We start from the raw sequence: 26880 nt of genomic DNA, 5'->3' as shown, positions 1-26880 counted from the left end.
TGGCACCTGATGAAGTTCTGTCAGAAACCTTTTTCTGGGTTTTACTTATAAACATGGATCTACAATCTGTTGCATCATGGGACTACTGTTTTTCACACTGTTTTTTTTTAGTTTTTTTTTTTGTCTTGACTAAATGAGCCTCATGAAGACAAAGCAGAGTAGTTGTAGCAGTGACAGGCGGGTGATGTGACAGGTAGAAATGTGTATTCTCATGATGAAAACCTTACCTGTACGTACACCTGCACTCATGAGTGTTTCTTGTCTCTGCTGTTGTGTCCAGGTGAGTCCATGTTGGTGGTGGATGAAGGCTCCACAGTCTGTCTGTGTGGGGGAGTTCTGGGGGCCTCTGATGCCGACAGCCCCCCCGAGGAGCTGACCTTCTACGTGGAGACTCCACCTCTTCATGGTTTCCTGGAGAACACGCTGCCATCGCTGGGCTCCGAGAAGAGCAACGCTGGACAGCGAGTAGGTCAGTAAGAGTTGGTTTAAGTGTTAGTACCAGTAAAATACAATCCCAGACCATCACCCCTCCACCGCCGTGCTTGACAGTTTTTCTACTGAACGCTGTGTTTGGTTTCTTCAAACATGGTTCGGGACATTAAGACCAAATCATCTGTCCGGAGGACTTTGTTTCAGAAGTGAATGTGTTTCAGCACGCTTAAGCTAACATCACAACATGAGCTCCAGCATACTAAAGTTAAACCCAGAGTTTTTGTGTTATCATAATGTTATCTTAATTTCAGGCCAATTCCACCTGTTGGGTGTTAAGTTGAAAATAACTCAACCGAGAGGGGGAGACGTCTCAACGAGACTTTTAACTTTTAAATGATCAGCTAAACGGTTGAGCAGAAGGTTAAAGGGCGATCACCTGACTTTGAGGTTTTTTGCCTGTCCAGATTCCTTCAGCCTCACCCACCTGACCTCAGGCTTCATCAACTACGTCCAGTCAGAGCACAGCGGGGTGGAGCCAACACTTGACCAGCTATCTGTCAGTGTGAGTGATGGGCTTCACCACTCCGCCCCTGTCCCCGTCTACATCATCATCCACCCAACCAATGACGAGACGCCTTCTCTGATGCTCTCCAACTTCACCGTATGTACCCCCTGAAGTTCTCTGAAGTCTTGGAGAAACCTGTTTGTTGTCTACTGCGTAACCATGGTAACTAGTGGTGGGGAAAAAAATTGATATTGCAATATATTGTTCTCTGTCGCAATAAATAATCGATAAACTGACGGCAAATGTCAATATTTTATTACAACACACCTTGGAGTCTTCAACTGATGTTCAGGATTTTATTAAAGGGAACCCTGCATATTAAGACATGTAGGTCTTAAAAGATAGATGTTGGTATCAATTATAACAATGTGATATAAAAAACCTTGTTGATGTCTTCGTTTTTATAAAATTTGAAAATATAATTTAACATGTAGGTCGCCATTGTTTTTTACATTCTGGGTAGTACGTCACACGGTGGCACCTGCTGGCCCCCGTCCACTGTTCTGACACCCAGAAACAGATGAAAACACAGCTAAACAGGTGACGGCGCACCAGAAACACAGATGAAAACACAGCTGAACATTAAGGTGACGGCGCACCTACAAAAAAGTAAAATAAAATTAAAAAAAAGTGCAGCCCCATACAGCATGAACTATAAAAACACCATAAAACTCAGATAGACTAACAGACCACACGTTTCAACTAGCAGATAACCGATGCTACAATAAAAACCCCAGCCAGATCTGCCGTCATTAAATTAAATAAAGATGTTCTTGCCTATTTGAAGCGAAGTCTGCGCCTCCCGTTTCGTCAAAGTCCCGGGCCAGTCCCCTCAGCCTCTGGTCTGTCATCACCCAGCACCGAGGCCGGTTTTAGGGGGGAGAGGGGGGGGGCTATGCCCACTCAAACGTGCATATTGCCCACCGGCGTCTCCATCCCGGCGGCGACAGCGAGAGCGGAGAGCGGAGAGCGGCGAGCGGGTGGCGGAGCGCTGCGGGCTGTAGAGCCCCGGCTACGCAGGCTACGGCGTAGCATACGCCGTCTACGCCGTAGGCTACGCCGTCTACGCAGGAGCCTAATGCACTGGTAAGATGCGCACAACATTGATCATTTTTGCAGATCTCCCGTGCATCACAGAACTTTGATCCAGTTTGCCTGAACCGAGACGTCTTATGGGCTCCCTCGTCAGCCTCCACGGCCGGGAGATGCTGCTCAACTATGTTTTAGATACCTGTCCCAGTTAAACTAATGGGGCTTATCTTCCCAGAGCCACCGTCGTACGTCATCGCCCCCAGAATACATTGCGCAGGTAAAACATGGCGCCTCCCTCAGGTCAAAATATGTAATAAACATTGTAGATTTTTAAAGCAATTAGATTATTTTATGTGTTTCTAACAACATATTTTAGTATAAGAGAACAATTGTGGCTAATTAGGGACTACATGTCTTAATATGCAGGGTTCCCTTTAAGTTTCCTCACACCGCAAGGGCTGCAGTAAACAGATATTCATCTTACAACACACTTCAAACAAATACGTAATGACAACATTACCTTTTTCCTCTCTGACTGAGACACTATAACAAAAAATCTGTTGAAATCTCACACACGCAGCAGCTGCAACAGCAAAAAAAACGACAACCGTTAACTGCGACGGAGGATATCCTGTCCGAACATTCAAAATAAAAGTCCTTTTCAAAATAAAGTTCTCCTTTCATCCTTTCAAAGGATCGTTCATCCTTTCAATTAAAGACAGGTGCTAAAATAATGTAAATCATAAATATTTATACAAGAGAAGTAACTGACTAAAGAAATGACCAAATAAGGGCAATTGGTCCTTTACAGGTAGTGAGGTACTATGCAAAATTAAGTTGCTTACTGACTTTTCATTGTTAAAAATAAAGCAGTGCATTGTCCTGGTTTGTATGCAACATGTTATTAATGTTCATGCACTTTAATTTGTCCAGCTGTACAGTGTTTACATTTACAAGCCTAGCAGGCAGTGAGGAAATATACAAATGCAATTTCTTTGTACATTGTATGAAGTTTTGGTATCGAAAAAACAGGCATAACTACAGACGTTTTCCTTTTTATGGGTATTTTGTCTTTTTCAGTCACATATATCGTTAATGAAATTTCTTACAATATATTGTGTATCGTGATATTATCGTTATCGTGGACGACGTATCGCCACAGTATTGAATCGTGAGTTACCCGTATCATCCCACCCCTAATGGTAACTGACACTTGAGGTGCGTGTAAAACTTAAAACTGGACAGGGAGGATTTTGTGACTGAAACAGAGAAAAGGTGAATGACTGACGGTGTCCTGCAGGTGAAGGAGGGTGGGCTGAGGGAGCTGACTCCCTCTGTTCTCGACAGCTCTGACCTGGACGCCCCCCCAGACCTCCTGACCTTCACGGTGCAGCAGCCACCAGCTCATGGCAGGCTGGTTAACGGCATCTACGGAGCAGAGACGTCCCGCTACCAGGAGATGGGAGCTGAGCTCCTGAGGAGCCTCCAGGTCGACTCCTTCACCCTGCAGGAGCTACGACAAGGTTGGGTTGGCCTCCGAGTGTTTTGTTGAACATCCTCAAACCTTAATGGGAAAATGATGACCGTTAATCCTTTACAGACCTTTTCCACAACACAATTCCAACGACTGCGACTATGCAGGTCTAATTCATTCACAATTAGAGAATCATTGATTCTATTGGCTATTAAGATTCTGCAGACGTGTCAATCACCCAAATCCATCAACCCAAAACTAAGACATGGCATGTTAACAAACCTGTAAAGAAAGGAAGTCTTTTCTTCAGATTATCCTGCAATGCTTGATTTTGTGACCTGAAAAACAAGAAATATTTGTAAGTGAAACATTCTGATAATTTTTCTTGTATAAGCTGGTTTACACTTTCTTGGTCAAATCTCAAGACCTTGCCACTACCATTTCTTCATGGAAACATTATCCCACCATCTATCCTTCTATCTATCCATAAGTCAGTCAGTCAACCAACCCATCCATTCGTCCATCAGTCCATGCATTCACCTTCTACCGCTTCTCAATGGTAGAAGGGAGGCTTCCTAACCGATGCCGACCCACCTCCTTTGGCTCACCTGAATTTGGGAGGAGCAGTGACCTCTCTATGTTCCTTCTGGATGGCTGAAGTCCTCCTACTATCTCTAAGGAAGAGTCCAGACACCCTGCAGAGGAAACTCATTTTGGCCACATGTATCCATCCCACCTCATATAAAGGGTCCAGCACCCCATACTCCCAGAGAACCCTTTACAGGACTTCCAGAGGGACATGGTCAAAGGCCTTCTCCAGGTCTACGAAGCACGTGTGGACCGGTTGGGAAAACTCCCATGCCCCCTTGAGGATTCTGCTGAGGGGGTCGAGCTGGTCCACCGTTCCATGGCCAGGATGAAAACCACACTGCTCCTCTTGAATCCAATGTTAGGCTATCCGATGGCGCCTCCTCTTCAGCACACATGAATAGACTTTATCAGGGAGGCTGAGGAGTCCTTCGGGCCCCCTTCTTAAAGAGGCGAGGGGGACCATTTTCAAAAGATTGAATTAAAACAAACATTATTGACAAACTGCAGCTTCAGATTGTTGTCTTCACTCCCATGTTTTCCTTGGAAAGTGCTGGATTCAACATCAACTATTGTCCAATTCTGTCGTAAAAAATTCTCGCCCCTGATGAAAAACCAAAGGGAAAGTAAAACAAACTATCCAGACTGATTCATTCTGAGACTGGCAACAAAACTACTTTTTCAGAATTGTTAACACAAATTAAATTTGTGGTTGAGGGCCACAGTAGGTTTAGGCCTGTGTAAGGTGATTAGGGAAGGGAATGGATAAGATTTTTAGATTCCAATTCCATTTCCTATTCTGCTTAACGATTCGATTCCCTTATCGATTCTCATTTGGGGAAAAGGACAACAAAGAGAACAATGGCGCTAATATGATGGATAGTGTTTGTTAATTAATTAGTTACCTGCAGTATTATAAGCCAAGGACATGCTAACGTTGCTGCTGCTGGGTTAAGATTTACTTCTGTTGGTCTGGAGTGGATTGAAAATGTGACATCCATTGATTGTTATTGCGTGCTGTGTATGCAAATGTTTTTGCATGTTGACGAAATATCCACTTGGCAGATATTGAAAGTTGCCCTGTTGTCTTCTTTTTTTAATGAAATGTTCACAGACTTTGAAGCGTTTGTATCACTTGGGCGTTATGTTTACTATTGACTGCTGGCAACGTGCGTAAGCCACGTGCCCACGGGAAGCGAAAAGGGAATCGTGATTCCCAGGAATTGAAACACTGGGAACCAATTCTGGAGAACCGGTTCTCGATTCCCATCCCTAATGGTGATGTAATTATCTAAACTTAATAAAACCTGGAACTCCTAATGGGTACAGCATTAGGAAACTAAATCCAGGATGTGTTGAAGGGCGCTACAGCCCACATGTCAATATCAAGGTTACCCAGAACCAGCAGATATTTGGTATCCGTGTGTTATCCAGTGATCACTGCTGCAGTTGTAACTGTTGAAACTGTAACTACTTCTGTTACAACAAAAAGAGTTGTAATGGTATTGGCTTAAACATTTGAAACATGGATGGTAGCAGTGCTAGTTCTGAATTACCACAATCACCACAATCATGTGGGGAAAAATGTCAACTCAACAGATATGATATTGTGGTGATTTACCGCAAATGTCAGCCAAAAAGCTAATTATTTAAGCTATGTTTAATATTTTAACTGACTTTTGTTGTGAGTTAAAACGCCTGCTAATGACGCCCCAACTGGAATTAGGCTTTATGTCTCCTCCCATAAACTACATCAGAGGCTTCTGCAGGTTTTGAAGCTTATTTTCCTAGGACTGCATGCCACCATGTTGTTAAAGGGTGGAATAAACAGGTCTGAAGCCGGCTGGAATACGTCCACCTTATAATAGTTACTATAAGACAGCTATTTTTGTTAAGGTCATGCTACCCTATGATGCTAACTAACGTAACCTTTCATTTGTTCTGATCAAATCTCTCCAAAGGTCCTCATTTCTGATTTTACAACCAAAACGTTATTTGACCAGGGGTCTGGATTCAGACCCCAGAGAAAACACGGGTCTGGATCCAGACCTCCGTGGTAAGTAGATGAACCATACATTAGATTAGATCCAGAACTTAAAGGTCTGCAGAGGGACTGCAGGTCTGGATCCAGACCTCAGCGGTAAGTGGATGAACCATAGGTTAGATCCAGACCCCAGTAGTGGGTAGAGGAACCAAGAGGATCCAGACCTTAGTGGTCATTAGAGGAACTTCATATTTTACTTCTGGAATCCTAACGTCACTTTACTTTAATACAAGCTTTATTGAAAAACACACTGTACTTTGTTAGATACTCATTTTAATTAAGGGATGTCATTTTAATTCAGAAACCTCACAAACATGCCTCTACAGGGACCAAATCCTCCAACTCCAGCAAAATATGACGTTATTCTGTTAACGACAGGAACTTTAAATGATTATTGTTTAATCAGCATATGACCTCCTCCAGTTGTCTTCTACATCACTGTTTTTGTTCTGGTACCCCCTCCTCCCCCACTGCAGGCATGAAAATCGTGTACATGCACGATGACACAGAAACCCTGGAGGACACCATGGTGCTGAGGCTGACAGATGGCGTGCACACAGTTGAGGGGACGGCCCGGGTCACTGTGCTGCCGGTCAACGACAACCCACCACGGCTGCTCATGTATGCACACACAGACACACACCTATACACACGCACACACATGCTCACCCACACACATACACACACACATGCTGATGCTTACACACACACACACACACACACACACACACACACACACGCTCAGGTTTCTGTCTCTGTGAGGTACATAACCCGACACCTGGTCTGAAACAGAATTCTAAAGCTCCGCCCCCAAGTGATGACCTCACTGTCCTCAGATCGCAGGAAACTGGCTTCTGTCCCCACACTGGAGGTTGACAAGTAGACACACACACATACACACTGACAGATGTGATCAGTGAGAGCACGTTAATCTCGTTATCCTGACAGCTGTGAACATGTGACTCTGAAATGCCCTTGTTCACTTATTTTGTGATAATTATGATGATAAACTTTAAAAATAAACATGTACAACAAGTTCAACCCTTAAACAAAAAAATATCAAACAGAAAATATACAGTAAACAGTTCAGAATGCACACTTTGATTAAAGTGACTTTAAAGATACATTTTAAAAGAAGACTGAGCTTTAGAGCTTTTTCCGTCTTTATCCAGACTTTACCACAGATGGATAAACGCCTACAGCCACCAGGAGGCGCCGAACTAGCGGGTCGGCCTCAGCGTCTGTAGAAACATGAATAAGAACGTTCAAGAGCTTGACAAAGACTGAAACTATGACTCAAATATGCACCATTTGTGTTAGAAAACTAAACTATTTTATTGAAACTCTTAAGTCTATTAAGTTTATGTTTTTTTTTTTTTTTTTTCTTAGAAATGTGCAAGTTAATGAAGTATTACATTTTGTAAAGTTTATAAAGTCTAAACATATATTTTATAGGGGTTAAAAACAAGAGAGATTTAGTTTTCGTACAATAAAGCTTTTCACAGTCTGGATTTGGGTTTTTCTCTAGTATTTGGACCGGGTTTTTGCCCCCATGTGCATTTGCTTAAAATCTGAACATTTTATATTCTTTTGCACCAATTTATGTCCAAAAGTCAGCTCGCTAGGTTAATCTAACGAGCTCGGTTTAAATCAGCACTTCAGAATCTCCAACCTTTCATGTCAGGTTGTATTTTTCATGAAGAGTCAGTGGGATCAGAGGATTTTGGACTTTGATTACAAGAGGAGGGATGAACTTTTGAACACGACTGTATGACGCCGCCTGATGTTTGATCTAAAGCAGCCCGTTTTCATCCTTGACTGGACTGATGTCCTGCCCCTCCCCTGCTCCGGCTCCAGACCAGCGCCGGGGCGCACCGGCGTCCCGGCGCTGGTCCCTCTGTGCCGGCCGCGTGGAAGTAACAGGCAGACTTGGCAGATGTCTCCATCCTTGTTGTCCTCTCCTTCAGGACGACTGCGGCAGCTTCTCCTGGTGGACTTTAGTTCCAAGTGAAGAAGCAGCCAGATGGTTCCTGATGTTCTCTCTGACACACACACACACACACACACACACACACACACACACACACACACACACACACACACACACACACACACACACATCCCCCTGAATGAAGGAGTTTGGTGCAGTTAAGCCTAATTTTGTTCACTTTTCATTACCCAGACTGTCCAGGTTGGTCCTGTTTGAGATGCCTGAACTTGGTTATTGATCTCATTTTGACCTGGTCCTTAACCATAATTACAGTTGGTTTTTAACTAACTTGAACCTGGTTTTGGACCTGAGTTGGACCTGGTCTTTGACATGGCTTAGACCAGGGTTTGACCTGACTGGTTTTGAAGGCTGTTTCCGACCTGGTTTTTGATGGACCTGTTCCGTCTTCTGTTGACAATGAGTGTCTTTATCTTGCTCGTCTTCTCGGTTGGTGTTTCAGGAACGCCGGGCTGGACGTGAATTCTGGCGAGCGCAGGGTGATCTCCAGCGTGGTTCTAGAGGCCGTGGACCCGGACACGCCCCCAGAGGGCGTGTATTACTTCCTCAACGCCGCACCGCGGTTTGGAAAACTGCAGTTGAAGGTGACGTTTGTGTTTGGTTAAGTCATGAAGAGACGAGCAGAGTTCAGCCCTGCAGGAGCATCAGACAGCTTTAACTCTACAAACCCCCTTGCTGCTCTGATCACAGCTAACATGGAGCTTCTCACAAGCGAACAAAACAACAATTGCAAGCTAATGTTATGTCCTGAGCGTCTCAACAAACCAGCAGACGTCTGGGACAGTGGCCATGGTTACATGATGTTTTTTAATTCGGAATAAATTATTCCAAATTAAATAATTCAGAATTAAACTATTTCCTTTGAGTTTACATGGAAAACACGTTTGATCGGCTTTATCCAATTCCACTTATGGTCTGGGGGTTGGGAAGGTTCTGATTGGATAGGGGGGGGAACCGGAAGTTACGTCTACCGGAAGAAAAACTAATTTAGCCGCTACAACTTTGAAAAGCTCACAATTTTTCTGTTTCCTGCCATCTGTTCTTTTAATTATTTCCAGGTCCTCCAAGCTATTTATTAAATAAATGGTCTCTGCTCTTGACCACCGTTTACTGCGTGCTGCCATCTTCAAACTTTGTTTGGAAAACAAGCCTAGAGCGGAATATACGCGTCATGGAGACAGACGGGCGAGGGAACGAGCAGCGCAGAAAGGCCAGAATTAATATAAAGCTGAATGAGTGTATACATGATCGCGGAATTATACTATGAGGATTTAAAATCTGAATAAACCAGCCACTTACTTCGGAATTAAGTTTAAATCGGAATGGCCATTTTCATTCTGAATTAGGTGTTTACATGGTAATTTTTACTCATTTTAAATCAGATTTAATTTTAATTCTGAATTTAAGAGGAATTAAACTTCCCATGTAAACGCACTCAGTGTCCCATGGACAGATGAGACCAAAGTGGAGTTGTTTATTCTGAAAGTCCAACACTTCTCTAAGCCAGTTGCTGATGTTCCTCTTGCCGTTGTGTTAAACCGGTCGTGAACGTTCCAGACCAGCAAACAACAGGAACTGATCATTTCATCATTCAGATGAGCACCAGCACCGGGCTGCAGTTAAATCCCCATGAAGCAGTAAGGGGGGACTTGGTGGTAAACAGCACTCTTTTAAAATCCTGTCACAGTGAAAAAGGTTTTGTCTTTCATCTTCATCGTTATGATCATCATGATGAAAGACAGGATTTAAAGAGACACTAACGTTTGAACGTGACTGTATGTCTGTAGTTGGAGTTGGGTTGGACCCAACTCTCCGCGGGTCAGAACTTCACTCAGGACGACGTGGAGATGAACCGACTCTGGTACCAGCACAGCGCTGCTAGCAACGCCAGCGGGTTCAGAGGTCACGACAGCTTCCGCTTCACCCTCAGTGACCGGGACCACCGGGACCCGGGTCAGAGCTTCTTCATCACCGTCCACACGGTCAACAAAGGTCAGAACTTTTAACTTTTTCAGTAGCATCATGGTTTGGAAACCTGCCCCTAAAAGAAAGTAGCTCACTCAACCAGATCCTTAAATGGTCGGCTGATTGGGGAAACACAGCTGGGCCTGGAGTCGCTGGACGCTAAGCAGTTGCAGCTCCAGCTCCATCCCAACGATCCTCCCATCCCTTAGCCAGTGAGTTCCAGCTACTGCCATCAGGACGCAGGTTTATAGTCCCCAGAACTACTGTAGGACCACACGCTACAGGAACAGCTTCGTCCCTGCTTCTGTCTCTCTTTTAGACAAATCCTAATGCATTTTATTTATTGCTGAGGTCTATCCTGCTTTTAACTTATGTCTAGTTATTAGTAGAAACCCTGAACTTGGTTCTACTTCTATTTATTGTTCTTTGCCTTGTGAGCAACATCTACTTTTATCCTGTCCAGTGAGTGGACTCCAGGTTCTGGTTCAGTTCCTGGTCTGGTCAGATTGATCAGATTGGCTGTTAAGCAGCCACTGAACAGTTTAAGGCCCCGTTTACACGTAGCCGGGTATTTACAAAAACGGAGGCGTTTTCATGCGTTTTGGCCGTTCGTTTACACGGAAACGGAGGTCAAAGTCATCAAAAACGATCATTTCTGAAAACTCCGGCCAAAGTGGAGATTTTCAAAAACTCCGTTTTCCCGTTTGCGTCTAAACGGAGGAAAACGGAGGAAAACGGAGATTTAAGCTTCAGAACGTCACATTATGCACCAGAAACTCACCAGCGTCATGTGTGCGACCTGTGTTTACAATTAGTTTGGCCACCGTCAATATTTTCTTGTATTTTACCTGTTTAATATTGTAAAGTCACACTTAAAAGTAACTCTCCCCCCCGTCCAGCCTCCTGCTCATTCAAGCCTGTGAGCGCGTCAGCCAGCAGCATGAAGCCTGAATTATGGTTCCGCGTTAAATCGACGGCGTAGGGTACGCGCCGACGCGCAAGGTACGTGCGCGTCGCCGCGTACCCTACGCCGTAGGCTCTGCGTTAATGTAACGCGGAACCATAAATCAGCCTTAACTGGAAGTTACACACGTGTCATTTGTTGATGTTTTTCCAGGATTCTGATTGGCTGGCATGACGTTAAGAGCGTTTTCATGCGGGTCCGTGTAAACGAGGATTTTTTTGAAAACGTAGAGGGGAAAATATCCGTTTTTGTAAATACCCGGCTACGTGTAAACGTGGCCTAAATCAGGGGTCGGCAACCCAAAATGTTGAAAGAGCCATATTGGACCAAAAACACAAAACACAAATATGTCTGGAGCCGCAAAACATGAAAAGTCTTGTATAAGCCTTAGAATGAAGGCAACACATGCTGCATGTAGCTATATTAGTTATAACTGGGGGGAGATTTTTTTTTTCATTATGCACTTCGAGAAAAGTCAAAATTTCAAGAAAAAAGTCAAAATGTTGAGAAAACAGTCGAAATGTCGAGGAAATAGTCAAAATTTTGTGAAAAAAGGCGAAATGTTGAGGAAAAAGGTCAAAATTTTGAGAAAAAAAAGTCTAAATGTTGAGATTACTGTTGAAGTACAATCTTGAAAAAAAAGTCGAAATGTCGAGAAAAAAGTCAAAATTTCGAGAAAAAAGTCAAAATGTCGAGATTAAAAAAGAAAGGAAAAAGGAAGAAAAAAAGAAGAAAAAAAGGAAAAAAAGAAGAAAAAAAATAAAAAATAGGAAAAAAGAAGAAAAAAAGGAAAAAAAAAAGTCAAACATTTTTGAAAAAGCTCAAGGAGCCACTGGGGCGGCGCTAAAGAGTCGCATGCGGCTCTAGAGCCGCGGGTTGCCGACCCCTGGTTTAAATTAACCGTTTAGGCTCCCCATCTGACCACGTGCTCAGATCTGAATCAGAACCTGCTGGTCAGATATTGACGGGTGGGCGGTGTAACGGCCCCTGAGACTGGTTTAAACCATCACCACATACAGACCAGAGCAGCTTCAGGCCCCGCCCACACACTTCATAGGCTCAAAACTTTGAGAGATTGTGCGCCGGGAATAATTTTCCTGATTGTTCATCAAGGTGCAGTCTTCCTACGGACACAAGCGGCTGACAGGAAGTCCTTGGCGCCTCGTAAACACACGGTCATGCATTATTGAGCGCCCCCTTCCTGCCGCTTTTACCAGTCGGGTGAACACGGCGCTGCAGGGGCCCGGACCTTCTGGCTCCGGGCCCGGCGATCCTGCAGGAGCCGAGGTGACAAACGGCCGGCCGCCCCAGCAGATGAATAATTAAAGGGGGGGAGGTGTAGCAGCTGTGGACGGCACCGGCCCGGCTCCTCTGGGTCCTGATCCGCCAGCTACGCTGCAGAAACTGACATGTTCACTTCTGCTAGTTTCTAACTTCAGTCCTCTGAGTCAGACATGGACCAGAAATTATTTAGAGTGGTTCTGGACCCGGTTTTCATGTTCTAGACTGGTTCTGTATCTCGTTTTCAGGTTCTAGACTGGGTCTGGACCCGGTTTTCAGGTTCTAGACTGGGTCTGGACCCGGTTTTCAGGTTTTAGACTGGTTCTGTATCTCGTTTTCAGGTTCTAGACTGGGTCTGGATCCGGTTTTCAGGTTCTAGACTGGTTCTGTATCCGGTTTTCAGGTTTTAGACTGGGTCTGGACCCGGTTTTTTAGGTTTTAGACTGGTTCTGGACCCGGTTTTCAGGTTTTAGACTGGGTCTGGACCCGGTTTTCAGATTTTAAACTGGTTCTGGACCCGGTTTTCAGGTTTTAGCTGGTTCTGGACCCGGTTTTCAGGTTTTAGACTGGTTCTGGACCCAGTTTTCAGGTTTTAGACTGCGTCTGGATCCGGTTTTTCAGGTTTTAGACTGGTTCTGGACCCGGTTTTCAGGTTTTAGACTGGTTCTGGACCCAGTTTTCAGGTTTTAGACTGGTTCTGGATCCGGTTTTTTAGGTTTTAGACTGCGTCTGGACCCGGTTTTCAGGTTTTAGCTGGTTCTGGACCCGGTTTTCAGGTTTTAGACTGCGTCTGGATCCGTTTTTTCAGGTTTTAGACTGGGTCTGGACCCGGTTTTCAGGTTTTAGACTGGTTCTGGATCCGGTTTTCAGGTTTTAGACTGGTTCTGGATCCGGTTTTTTAGGTTTTAGACTGGTTCTGGACCCGGTTTTCAGGTTTTAGACTGGGTCTGGATCCGGTTTTCAGGTTCTAGACTGCGTCTGGATCCGGTTTTTTAGGTTCTAGACTGGTTCTGTATCTCGTTTTCAGGTTCTAGACTGGGTCTGGATCCGGTTTTCAGGTTCTAGACTGGTTCTGTATCCGGTTTTCAGGTTTTAGACTGGGTCTGGACCCGGTTTTTTAGGTTTTAGACTGGTTCTGGACCCGGTTTTCAGGTTTTAGACTGGGTCTGGACCCGGTTTTCAGATTTTAAACTGGTTCTGGACCCGGCTTTCAGGTTTTAGCTGGTTCTGGACCCGGTTTTCAGGTTTTAGACTGGTTCTGGACCCAGTTTTTAGGTTTTAGACTGCGTCTGGATCCGGTTTTTCAGGTTTTAGACTGGTTCTGGACCCGGTTTTCAGGTTTTAGACTGGTTCTGGACCCAGTTTTCAGGTTTTAGACTGGTTCTGGATCCGGTTTTTTAGGTTTTAGACTGCGTCTGGACCCGGTTTTCAGGTTTTAGCTGGTTCTGGACCCGGTTTTCAGGTTTTAGACTGCGTCTGGATCCGTTTTTTCAGGTTTTAGACTGCATCTGGACCCAGTTTTCAGGTTTTAAACTGGTTCTGGACCCGGTTTTCAGGTTTGAGACAGGTTCTGTATCCGGTTTTCAGGTTTTAGACTGGGTCATGAACCGGTTTTCAGGTTTTAGACTGGGTCTGGACCCGGTTTGCCGGTACTCCCCGAATGATGCTGCTGAAACTGCTTGGCTTGGTCCTGGTTTGGGACCTGGTTTCAGGCTTGGTTTAGGATTAGTTTCGGACCAGATTGCAATCTTAGTTTATCTCCTTTTGGACTTACGGGTGAGGTTTTGGAGCAGGCTCAGTCCTGGTTTTGGACGTGTATTCCAGGTTCAGCTCTGTCCCCTCCCTCCCCCCAGGTGACCTAGCGCTGCGTGTGAGGGGGGTCCAGCTGGCGGAGGGGCAGCGGGTGGTGCTGAACACCGACATCCTGCTGGCGTGGGACTCGGCGGGCCGGCCGGAGGAGCTGGTCTACACGGTCTCGGTCCCGCCCCGGCACGGCCTGGTGCACGCCGTGCAGCGGCCCGGCGTCCCGCTGGGCTCCTTCACGCAGCTGGACGTGGCGGCTCACCGAGTCTGCTACAGCCACGACAACAGCCACGACGGCCAGGCCGACCTGTTCAGGTGAGAGGACACGCCCCCCCAGGTTACTGGGGGAACTGCAGTCAAGAGGTTAACACAGGAGATACTGCTGCATGTTGGACACAACCTGCTAATAACATTACAGTAATCTAGTCTAGAAGACACAAACGTAGATTAGTTTATCAGAGTCACTCTGGGAGAGGATGTTCCTAATCTTTGTGATATTATGGAGATGGAAAGATTCTGTTTTAAGACCCTCTGGAGCTCCTCCCTCAGATCTGAAGACTCTCTGATCTCTTTTAAAAAGAAGCTAAAAACGCATGTTTTTATACTTGCTTTTGCTTAGTTTTTATTTGTTTTAATGTTTTACTACTTACCCTGTGCTGTGGACATCGAGGCCTTAATGTCGTTACGACAGCCTGACGTGTGGCGCCCGGGTCCACGGATGAATGCCGCTGCGTATCGGAGGCTTGAAGTCTAGAAAGCAGGTAAAAGGTGGAATGGCCGGCTTCTCTAAATCCCCTCAGATGTCAGAAGCCGGTAAAGATCAGATCTGGACTTTAGCAACAGCATGTGACACCTCACAAAGACACCGTTGGCCACTAGAGGGCTTCACCGGGAACATCCACACTTCATCTCACACTTCTCCAGCTGCACACGTCGGAATCAAAATAGCTTTTTCCTGTAAAGCTCATAAACAAAAGAAACTACACCACACCACCCAACACCACAACACAACACCATTACTTTCACCTCAAAGGAAGAGGACATGGACACACTGAGTAGACGGGTTTGGTGTCAAGACACGACAGAATCCGTCTAAACCCACAGCTGACCAGCCAAGACACAGGCAGCACAGATGAAACACGCAGCGGCCCTCATCAGTAGTGTTCAGAGTCGTATTATTTATTTATTTATTTATTTATTTATTTATTTATTTGCACAGTGATAACACAATAATTCTTTTTTTTATCATACAAGGACAAATAATTTGTGCAGGAGAGGAAAAGAAGCCCGAAGGGCTTATAAAAAATCCTCCCCTCAATACAAAATCACCAAAACAAAACAGTCAATAGCAAAAGAATAGAAAGGAAAAAGAAAAGGTAAAAGAAACAAAGAAAAAAGTACACAAACAAAAATATCCATGAAATGGCAATTTCATTTTAGTACGAATAGCCTGTTAATTTTGTCTATATAAAAGATACCCCATTAAGTTGGTCCTAAACATTATTAAGGATGACACTAACTTAAGAGATCTATCTAAACAGTTCCAGAGTTGAGGGCCATGGAATTTGATAAAGGATTGGTGACTGCAGGTACGTATTTGGACGTCATTCTAATGAAGGTGAAACCTCTTCAGGATATAAACTTTATTTAGTTTCTATCTTTTTAGTTTGTAATTTATTTAGATTTCTGGGATTCCTTTTCAAAAATTACATAAATGCTTCTTTTGCATAAATTAATCTCAGAAACTCAGGTAAGGAAGAAAGGATAAACATGCCAGATTTAGCATCCATCCATCCATCATTCCCTCCCTTCCTCCATCTTCCATCCCTACATTCATGCTGTCGAACAGAGCTCCCTCCGTTGTTCTTTAAAACCACTCTTCACAGACCTGTGGCTAACGTTGCACAAGTCCAGTCCTCTTTCCACAGTTTTCCTCTGTCATCTTCTGTTTCCGACTGGAACCATTTTTCTCCTCTGCAGTTTCGTCGTCACTAACGGCGACTCGTCCCGGAGTGGCAGCCTCCACTTCACCATCGAGCACGGCGACCGTATTCCACCGACCCTGGACCGCAACACCGGCCTCCGCCTGCAGGGCGGCTCCACCGCCCCCATCAGTGCCGAGCAGCTGCAGCTCACCGACCCCGACACGGCCGCCACCAACCTGACCTACACGCTCACCCAGCTGCCCCAGCACGGCACGCTGCTACTGGGGGGAGCCCCACTCCCGTCGCCACCCAGTTTCTCCCAGACCGACGTGGACCAGATGAACCTGGCTTACCGGCACGACCCGGGCAGCCTGGCTGAGATAGACCGGTTCCACTTCCTTCCAAGTGACGGGAACAACAGAGGATACCTGGAGTTTGGACAGCTGAGGGAGGAACCGGCCATGTTCACCATACAGGTGGGTCACGAGCACCGCACTCACGTTCAGACGCAGGAATCAGGTCTGAGACCTGGATGGAATCTGGTTGTAACAAGTGTAATCAGGCTCTGATTGCAGCAGGAATCTGGTTGGATCATCGATGTTATCAGGTCGGTTTACGGGGGAATCTGGTTGGATCCCAGGCGTTTCTGGGTTTTTATAACTGGTTTAAAAGGTGACGTACTTTAGCGTCCTGATCCTCGGAGAGACATGATGAAGATGGTGGGGGCAATCGAATCCAAAATCACTAATGAAGCACATGTCAATGATCCACAGAGAAGCTCAACCACATTGTTTGTTAAAAAGTTAAAAAGGTCTCCAGAATGTAACCAAAACTGACCGAAGGTGGGGGTTTCAGTCGAGGCCACAAAACGGTCAATCAGAATCAGGAAGGGGGTTTATTGCCAAGTTTGTTAACACACACACAAGGAATTTGTTGTGGTGATTGGTGCAATACAGTAAAAGTAAAAATAAAAATATAAAAGCAAACAAGTATATGGAGATAAAATAAGAGATAGAATAAAGTAAAATGTATAAACAGAAATAAACAGAAATGTACAACTTCCAAATCGTAGTAAAGTTCAGAGCAGAGCTTTTAACAAACGATCAGAACCTACTGAGGTCATTGATATTTATGAGACGTGTTGGGTGGCACTTCAGTTTTTAAGAACTAAATTAACACTGAGCTTCTGTGGTGTTTTGATTATATTCAGGCATAAAGAGAAAAACTAATCTTTTTGTAATGACATAATTATAATCAACATTTGTCTATACTTTTCTGCCAACTAGCAGCAGAGCTGAACAGTTTTATAGGCCAAACATGGACGTGAGAGGAATGATCTGTGGAGATTCTGTCACATGGGGCGACAGTGACACCCGGTGGCAGCAGGGTGAACTGCAGGCTGGTGTCTCATCACCCTGCAGTTTCCTGTCCGGTCCATCCGTCTGCCCAGACACCAAACACCCGAACTGAACCGGTCTGTCTGCTCTGATGTGCTCAGGAAAACAAGGAGGAGACAGCTTCATGTCTCCATAAAGGTTTCTTAGGTCCGAAGGGTTTCTTTGACAAATATTTTTTTGGATTTTTTCAATTACAGTACAAAGGCACAAAACAGAAAAAGACACATTAATACGTACAAATAGGCACTTGAAGATATTCCAAATGTAGAGATTTAAGTGGTAGATTTTACTGTTGTGGTAACGGACTGATTCTCATCATTCTCTCAGAGGTGTTTAGGGAAAAGAAAAGGATAACGCTAATGAGTGACCAACATGTACACAGATGGAAACACATTGTGTACTTCTAGAACGCTCCCGCCATCCCAAATGTGATCACTGACCTTATTAGAAATAAACAAGAAGCTGCATATATAAAAATAAGAATAAGAAATATATAATACAACATTAGACTACAAAGCTGCAGTGAAACAAGCTAGCTTTCTGTATATCACACTTGACACAGGTATCTGGTGTATTAGGGTTAATGTGGTGCAGTAACTCTGGTTTTTTTCTGTTTATTTGAAAAAGCAATTGTTTCCATATACAGTATTACATTCACTCCTTGGACCATTGCAATGTCTTTCTCCAAAGTTCAACCACCTGTTCCCAATGAATTTGGGAAAGGTGGATCAAAAAAAAAAAAAAAAAAAAAAGTCCAAGTGTCTTTGATCACGATGCTTTTCCAAGATTTTAAATAAGTTTGTGTAACATGAACAACAGAACTGGGGGAGCTCTTTTTTCGTTATCTCCACAGCGTCGCAAGATGAAAAAGAAATAAAGGACAGTATTAGAGTGGTGTCAGGTGTAGAGAGCAGGTCATCACAAAAAACACAGATTCAAATGAAGTCAGATCTTACAGGCTTCATGTACTCAGTCCATTTAGACCAAATCCGGTAGAACTTTTCTTTTTGTATTCTGAGGGAAAATGACAACTTTTCCATGATGTAAATTTCACGGACAGTATCAATCCACTCTTCAATAGGGGCTGGTTCTACTTTTAACTTTTATCTTCTTGTGACAGATTTCTCACTGCCAACAGTATACTGCATTCCAGTTATCAAACTGTATATCACCCAAATACATCGCTTCATATTTGAAGGGAATATTTACACAAAATATATTCTCTATATGCTTATGGATCTCTTCCCAATACTCTCTGATATCCTGGCAGTTCCAGAAGACATGAAGGTGTTTAGCTCCACTGGTCCCACAAAGTCTCCAGCTTTACACATTTTTTAAACTCCTGGTTCCTGTTTGAGTCCCCGTGCTCGGGTTCTCTCCAGGTACTCCCACTTCCTCCCAGTCTAAAACCGTGCATGTCGGTTTAACTGATTAATCTAAATGATCCATCAGAGATGGATTGGTACCTCTCCAGGTGAACTCCTGCCTTTCACATGAGGAGAGCTGGGATGGATCCAGCAGGCAGTGACCCTGAAAGGGAATAAAAGATGATGGATGGATGTTTTCTTCAATGCACTTCTCTGTGCACCTCTTAAATGCCTCACTGAGGAAAAACACAGTGGTTTGAATCTAAAAGATGGAGTTTTGTCCTCAGAACTACTCTAGAGCTCTGGGTGCATCCAGAGACCAGATTTCCTCGGTGGTTCTGAGTCTCGGACGATGACTTTCTTGGTGGTTTTGTATTTCTGACCAAGTCTTCCAGTGATCCCAGGTCTTGGACCAGGTTCCTGGTGGTTCTCCACGGTTGACAGCATGTTCTTGGTCTTAGACAGTTGTGTTTATGCTAGTTCTTGGTGTCACATCTTCTGTTCTTGATGGTACTGGGTCAGTTGTGGTTCTGGTGTCTCAGGGACTGGGAGTGCTCTCTTCCTGGTAGTTCTCGTCGCTGACAGCTGGTTCCTGTTCCAGGTGGACCGGGTGGACCAGACTCCTCCCAGTCTGGCTACCAGGCAGACTCCCAGCACCGTGGTGGATGTGGGCGGCCGCTACGGCATCTTCATCACCAAGAGACACCTGCAGGCCTCGGACCCCGACAGCCCGGTGGACCAGGTCCAGTTCAGCATCAGCAGACCTCCGACCTTCGGTTACCTGGAGAACGCCGCCACAGGTGTGCACGCGCGAGCATCGTTGATCTCCCTGAGAGATATTCTACTTTTTTTTCTTTTTTTTTTTAACTTTGTTTATTAAGATTTTCAATTTTTCATAAAAACAGGTACAAAAAACTAAGACAAAAAAACATGATTATGGTGATCATCTAGGTAGAGGCAGAACTTACATGAACTACAATATAAAACATGGTATGTACAATAAAGGAAGTGATACCCAGATACATACACAGATACACAGATACACAGAATATGATAACAACAACAAAACAAACAAGAAAAAAAAAGAGAATACTAATAACAAGTAGGCACCGTCACACATGAGGCATGGAGATCAGAAGAAATAAGCACGGTAGTTTTTTTAAATTGGTAGGCAGGATTCAATGATTGTGGGACTGCAGACAATTGGATATGATCTGTAATGTGTTTCAGGAAAGGATTCCACAATTTAGAAAAGGTTTTAGCAGAGCCTCTCGTGGAATGCTTTATTTTCTCTAGTTTCAAAAATAGAGTAAATCCCTTATCCAGTGAGTAAAGGTGGGGGGTTTTGCCTCCTTCCATCTGAATAAAATGAATCGCAGAGTAGCGAAAGCGACACAGTCAGCCTCTGCCTTTGAAAGTACAACTGTATTCGGGGGAACTGATAGATATTCTACTTTAAGTGTTTTGGTCACCTTCCTTGAAGTTTAAACAATAATCAGTTTTAGTATCTCAGTTTTATTTATTTATTTATTTATTTAAAAGGGACAACGCACATTAATTAACAGCACTTGAGTCCATCATGTAAATGTGCCAGATTTAGGCATACAGGCTAATTTACATCTGCAGTCCCTGGCAGGTTGATGGCATATATAATAAACATTGAAAAACACACACTAAAACCCTAAAACAAAGAGTACAAACAATTAGTAAAACCATGACATAACTCCTAATAATGACAAACAACATAAAAGAATCATAGCACACAAACACATTAGCTCACACAAAAGCACAAACAGGTAAAACAATAACCTGAGCCCTATACCAGTTTATGACAGCATGTTTGATTATCAAGTAACCACGGGTTTGTGTTTTTAGAGAAGGAATAAAGAGATGTGATGTTCCTTAGTTCTGGTTTAGTCTGCTCGATAGGAAAAGGCTGATGCCCAAAGGCACTTTTTCTATGTGCTGTTTTACAATCCCCTCTGGTGGCAGCTCTAGATGAGTTTTGATTTTGTTTAATAAACTCATTAAGTGGAGGGGGGGCAGACCATGAAGGATTTTATATACAAGTAAAATGTCTGCAAACTTAATATTATTTCCCCAGTTTAAAAAAAACAACATATTTAGTTAAAATAATACAATGATAATATAAATTAGACTTTTTATCCAATGTTTTCAAAGCCTGCATGCTTATACAGTTTTTCCACTGATCGTAACACGGTCCTACCTGTCTGCGACCAGCTGGTAAGACAGTAGTTCATGTGCGAGAGAATCATGGCGTTGATGTATAACTTTGAAGCCTCAGTTGTTAGATTATTCCTGATGTGTTTAAAATTTACCAGATTAAATGTAATTCTATTCACAACTTTTTTAACTTGGGTTTTTGATTATTATTATTATTATTATTATTATTATTATTATGATTTACATATTTAAAAAGTTTAACTCTGTAAGCGTGAACTGTGGTTTGCCCCTTGGACCATCTGTCCAGCAGGATCGGCCATCAGAACCCGGTTCACCCAGCTGGACGTGGACCAGCGAGCCGTGCTCTTCATCGTCCCAGCAGACGTGGACTCCACGGCCGACAGTTTCCAGTTCCAGCTGGTAGACCCAGCAGGAAACGCCGGCCCCCCCCAGACGTGAGTGCCGGCTCTCCGGGCCCTCGCTCCCGTCCTGGGGTCGGCCTCAACCACGCTCTCTCTGCAGGCTGGAGCTGTCCTGGTCCCGGGTGGAGCTGTCGGCCACCTGCTACCGGACCTGCGAGGCGGCCGGGACGCTCCAGATCCAGATCCAACGCAGCGGGAGGAGCTTCGACCCGGCGTACGTCAGCATTCAGGTGAAGCTGCTTCCCATCGAGACTCTTTCCTCCCGAGGGAACTGCAGCAGAGTGAAACAAGTTCCTCTTGTGTGGAAGCGCCTGGTTTCCTTAGTGACCGGGGGGGGGGGCGTCTTGTCTGAACACTCCTGAACAGGTGGCAGGGCTGGGTATCGAACCGCCGCTCTTCTGGTCGGAGACGACCCCAAGATGGATGTAGACAACAACAGATGAAACTGAGTCCACTAATGGTGCTTTTCCACTAGTACCTACTCAGCCCGACTCGATTTGGTTTGGTTCTTTTCCACTAGGGGTCTAACGTGTCGAGTAGATACTTTTCTGTATCTATTCTGCCGAGGTTCTAAGCGGCTGAGTCGGCTGTATCTGACGTCATCACACTACAGGCCACCGATTGGTCGGGGGGTTGGAGTCAGACGTCTGAGTCAGGATGTGACATCAGTGAAAGAGACTCGGACGCTTCTTGTTAATTTTATTCAAGCCGTAATGGAAGGACAAAAGTCTGTTTCATGATCCAACTCTGAGGTGCAGATGTTCATAAACCTGGTGCTGAGGAGAGAATTAAAAAGGGATCTAGACAGGCGATAAGGAATGACCAGATCTACCAGGAGCTCTGTCACTTCATAGCTGCTCACGGCTCCAGCTGACTTTTCAGCAGCGCAGAGACAAACTAACAAAAAAAAAAAGCATCGCCGCTTGAAGCTTCTCTTACTCTCATTTTTTAACTTGATATTGAACACAAGCCACATCATCTCCTCCAGGTTCTACATCTTTAGTGTTGTTGTCTTCTTCGTTTAGATCACACAATCAAATACGTCACAGCAGCTTCACTCCAACCTCCTACTTCTGCTCCAGGTGCTGAATTGTTGTGGAAAAGAAACCAGGCTGAGCTGAGATGAGTAGAGCAGAGTAGGTACTAGTGGAAAAGTGCCATAAGTTCCCCTGCAGGACTACAGTACTTCTAACTTATTGTTACGTCTCAGCATGACTCAATATGGCTTATTACTTATTATGACCTTTTATGACTGCTTATTACGACTTCACACACAATTTATTTTAATTTGAATTATTATGACTTAATATAACTGATGACCTTTTTAATTTTATTATCACTGATTGTGATGTTTTGACTTCGGTCTCCGGTCGGTTGTCTTGTGCTCCCGTCTGTCCAGGTGGAGGAAGGATCAGCCAGACTGACCAGGGACTTCACCCACAGCTCAGCCAGTCTGATCCAGTTTGACCCAGGTCTGTCTCAGTGGCTCTGGTTCCGTCTGCGCAGGTACCGAACATTCAAGCTCAGAGCTCCATCCCCAGCTTGTGTGTGTGTGTGTGTGTGTGTGTGTGTTCAGGTGTGAGCATGAAGACCTGGAGCATTTACCTGGTCAACGATGGCCTGGAGGAAAACCACGAGACCTTCACCGTGACTCTCACCGGCCCTCAAAACGCCGTTCTGGGACAGAGAACCTCGGCCAGCGTGGAGATAATCGACCCCAGACAAGGTGATCAGTGATCAGATGTGAGGAGTTTATTGATCTATATTTAGTGTTTGAATTAATACGATGATGAAATCTGCAGTCTACTTTCTGTCTACTTTCTGTCTGTCAGGGAGGTGTGATCCTCATACGTCTACAAAATAATGCTTGGTTACAGAACCTCCCTTTGGGCATATCTCCAGAGAAATTGACATATTTAGGAATTCAAATTACAAGGTGCCACTCCTCCATTTAAGGAGAACTTCCTACCATTGTTGTCTGAATTACAGTCGAATAAACTGTTTTGGAAGACCTTGCTGATATCATTGCTGGGCAGAGTCAACGCTATTAAAATGATTTTCTTGCCCCAGTTATTATATTTATTTCAGAATATTTCAGCGTTTCTGACCAAATCCTTCTTTAAAAAAATACTCGATTGTACTCTTTCCTGTGGGAATACGAAACACATAGAATTGGCAAGAAACACCTTTGCAAATCTAAGATAGAGGGGGATTGGCCATTACAAACTTTTTGTCATATTATTGGGCTTCACAAATCAGGATTATGGCATATTGGCTGGATGACACAGTAACTCTATCAAATTGGCTTGAATTGGAGCAGGAAGCATGCCGGAGGGGGGCTGTTTTATGTATTTTTAACTTTTTTTTAAAATTAATTTATGTATCTATTGTTATTCTTAGCTATTTTTCTTTCTTTGTATTTTGCATTCCACATTTTATATCAGTTTCTTCTTTTAATATGTTCTAAGAAAACCAAAAAGTGCACTATGACCTGTACTCTATGCGCACTGATGTGTGTATACTTGTTTGTTTGTTTGTTTATTTGTTTGCACTTACAAACATACAAGCATCGAAAAAAGAACAGAAAAAAAACAAAGATAAAAATGTGCAGGAAAGATCATGAAGCCCGACGGGCTTATAAGCCATCCTCCACTCTTAAACATACAAATAATTATAATCAACACTTTATACCCCCCCTCCCCACCCAATACCCCCTTCCTCATACGCACATACACACATGTGCATATTTACAACTCATACGAAGAAATATATTATCAGAAACAAACAAAAAGGTCAGCAAACAATTTTATCATTTGAATATAATGAAACCAGAAATTGTTTTAAATTTGTTTTAAATATTGACAAAGATGGAGAGATGTTTACCACGTGTTGATGACTATTCCACAGCTCTGCACCACGATACTTCAGCAGAAACTGAAGTATCGTATACTGAAACGTATCGTATACTGTAAAGTTGTAACTGTATTTTAATGTGCTCTAATAAAACACACTTGAAAGGGCGGTGTGATCCAGACGACATGAAGGTGGACACCCACACCCCTCCCCCTCCTCTCCTCCCCGAACCCCCCCAGCCTGATGTTGACCCTGAGGGGGATCCGGTCACGGACATCGAGGCGGAGCTGCTGTGGGAGAACCCCGTCCACCCCCCCAGGGGAGACGTCCCTAACCGCCGGCCCTTCCTGGACCTCAGAGAGGCAGAGCCCCAGGACCAGGCGGCCCCCAGCTACAGACACACACCCCACCCCCGGGGCAGGCTCCTGGAAACCCCTCCTGGGAGACTCAGGGAGGTGAGTCCCCTCAGACACCACACTCTCCGACAAGCTGAGCCGGAATGTTTCCAGATTAGTGATTAGTGATGGAAAACGTTTATATTGAGATCGGACAGATTTAAACACACAGTGTAACAGCCATATGATTGGCAGACCGTGGGACTAGTGACTAGCTCTCTCTCACACGTCTGGCTCATGCGGTACGCAGCATTTTGTGAGAGAGCTTTACTTTTGTGCATTATTCTTTCTTTTTCTACAGTAACACTGTTTTTTTGGGTTGTTTGGAGCTTTCTGTCATGTGTGATACAGAAGCCAACAGTTAAAATTACCATTTCTGTTTGTTTGTCATAATAAACGAGCACATCATGATTTCCAAGACCTCGTGCAGTCGGTATATTCTTTTTTTCATAACCGGAAAAACACTAAAAAGTCTGCAGGCTGCAGGTTAGTCTGCAGGCTGCAGGTTAGTCTGCAGGCTGCAGGTTAGTCTGCAGGCTCCAGGTTTAAAGTCCAAACCCACTCTCTCACCAGATGGGCCTCACGGACATGTTGCCATGCAGCAGCAAATGCTAAAATATAAAATAATAACTCCACTAAGCAACAACCAGCATTGTGACATTATCATAAACATTAGCATTTGTTAGCAAAGACTAAAATTATGACATTGGCACAGTTTAACCTTCTTACCTCCACCTGTCTGTATAGATGTCTGTTGGATACCTATTCATCCGATTCTTCATCCTCTTCCTATCTCCCTCTTCAGCCCCGGAAATAAATAAATGTTGGCTAGCTGCTGGTTTATGGTGCAACACTTCTCTCTTGCTGGCTGTTTCCTCCAGCTCCAGGTGTCTGGATAGTCAAAGGTGTTCTGTCACTGGCTGTCTTTGAGTTGTTCACACAAAAGGATGGAGCTCAGCCTGAAAGCAGGTGGTACTCTGGACGTGATTATGGAAGAACAGAAACTGAAAGGTTTGGTTTATATTATATAGTTATCCCGTCAGGACAACAGCGTATTCCCACCAGACCTTGATGAGTTTCAGGGTTCACGCCTTTTTTCCCAGTCAGCTTGAGCGGATGTTGTAGATGAACTAGAATGGCTAATTAATCCCCGACCTTTCCAACGCAGGTCCTTGTGTCTCCGGAGGGAAGCTACAAGGACAGAGTCTGGACGGTGAGGTGATCCTTCACTCAGAGATTTACTGGATCTCCACCATGTTCCCCGCTAACCCCTCTGCCTCCTCCTCCATCAGTTCCATGCTCTGACGTCTCTCCGGCTGGAGGAGCTGCAGCCCGGCGGGGTCGGGGGGGTCGGGGGGGTCCCGGAGCTCCACGGCCTCCTCCTGGAGGAGCCGGGACCCGGAGACGACCCCCAGGTGGACCGTGCTGCGGTCAGACGGCACTCTGAGCTTCACCAGAACAAGGTCAGAGGTCAAATGTGCTGCCAATATTTGTACAAAGGTCTGTTCAGTGGGGGTGTCTGTGGTGGTACTTTAATCTATGAATAATTAGGGGGGCGTTGTGGTTAACGAGCAGCTGAGATATGAACACGACCCAACAGAATGTAGTCATCCCTATTGTAAAGGGCAAGAGGGGGGTCTCCTGCGTGTGCAAAATTGCACACGCAATTCATTTAGTACTTTTGCCCTGATGAATAATCAATATGGGGCGTACCCACCAGAAATCGCTAAATACTGGGAGGGAAAGATGCAAATTGGTCCATTTACCACGCGCAATGAGATTTACCAAGCCTGAAAGTTTTTGCGGGGATTGTGATTGCGTCTGTATTTAATACGTTCGAAAGGAAGGTGCTAATCTACACATGCAAAAGGAGAAATATTTTATTTGAATGTTAAATCGAGTCTTATTCAGCAAAAGGTTGCCACAGGAGGCACATTCATTTTTTTATTTGTGATAATAAATAAATCACGTGTTTTCATGGAGAAAAAAGTGTTTCTCGTTGTGCGCCTATACTTGTTCTGCAGTTGTCATACCCCGGTGTTGTGCCGTATTCAGCACCCCTGCCGTGAAAAGCAACCCCTCGTCTGACAAAAATGATATTCTCATTCCGTGTCATGTTCTGTTTAGTGTCCAGTTTTGTGTTAATGATTCATGTTTAAATGCGCATGGATTCCACAATAG

General features: G+C 44.4%; 1 protein-coding gene across 3 annotated transcripts in view; it reads left to right on the top strand.

Annotated features, from left to right (window-relative positions):
- The window catches only part of frem1b (Fras1 related extracellular matrix 1b), a 65628-nt gene that overhangs the window by 34379 nt on the left and 4369 nt on the right, over positions 1 to 26880 (top strand). For 2 of the 3 annotated variants that reach the window (XM_061738103.1, XM_061738102.1), the window contains exons 18-33: positions 281 to 469; positions 897 to 1093; positions 3330 to 3552; positions 6612 to 6756; positions 8586 to 8727; positions 9931 to 10135; positions 14207 to 14471; positions 16137 to 16557; positions 19447 to 19645; positions 21340 to 21484; positions 21552 to 21681; positions 22851 to 22923; positions 23028 to 23177; positions 24470 to 24759; positions 25868 to 25912; positions 25992 to 26162. In XM_061738103.1, coding sequence (XP_061594087.1) covers positions 281 to 469; positions 897 to 1093; positions 3330 to 3552; positions 6612 to 6756; positions 8586 to 8727; positions 9931 to 10135; positions 14207 to 14471; positions 16137 to 16557; positions 19447 to 19645; positions 21340 to 21484; positions 21552 to 21681; positions 22851 to 22923; positions 23028 to 23177; positions 24470 to 24759; positions 25868 to 25912; positions 25992 to 26162 — 2990 coding nt within the window. Of the gene's footprint in view, positions 1 to 280; positions 470 to 896; positions 1094 to 3329; positions 3553 to 6611; positions 6757 to 8585; positions 8728 to 9930; positions 10136 to 14206; positions 14472 to 16136; positions 16558 to 19446; positions 19646 to 21339; positions 21485 to 21551; positions 21682 to 22850; positions 22924 to 23027; positions 23178 to 24469; positions 24760 to 25867; positions 25913 to 25991; positions 26163 to 26880 lie in introns of those variants that run through there. The other variant, XM_061738104.1, reaches the window with a different exon arrangement.

This window comes from Cololabis saira, chromosome 13 (assembly GCF_033807715.1).
Source record: "Cololabis saira isolate AMF1-May2022 chromosome 13, fColSai1.1, whole genome shotgun sequence".
Lineage (NCBI taxonomy): Eukaryota > Metazoa > Chordata > Actinopteri > Beloniformes > Belonidae > Cololabis > Cololabis saira.
This window is presented reverse-complemented; position numbering and strand designations above follow the sequence as displayed.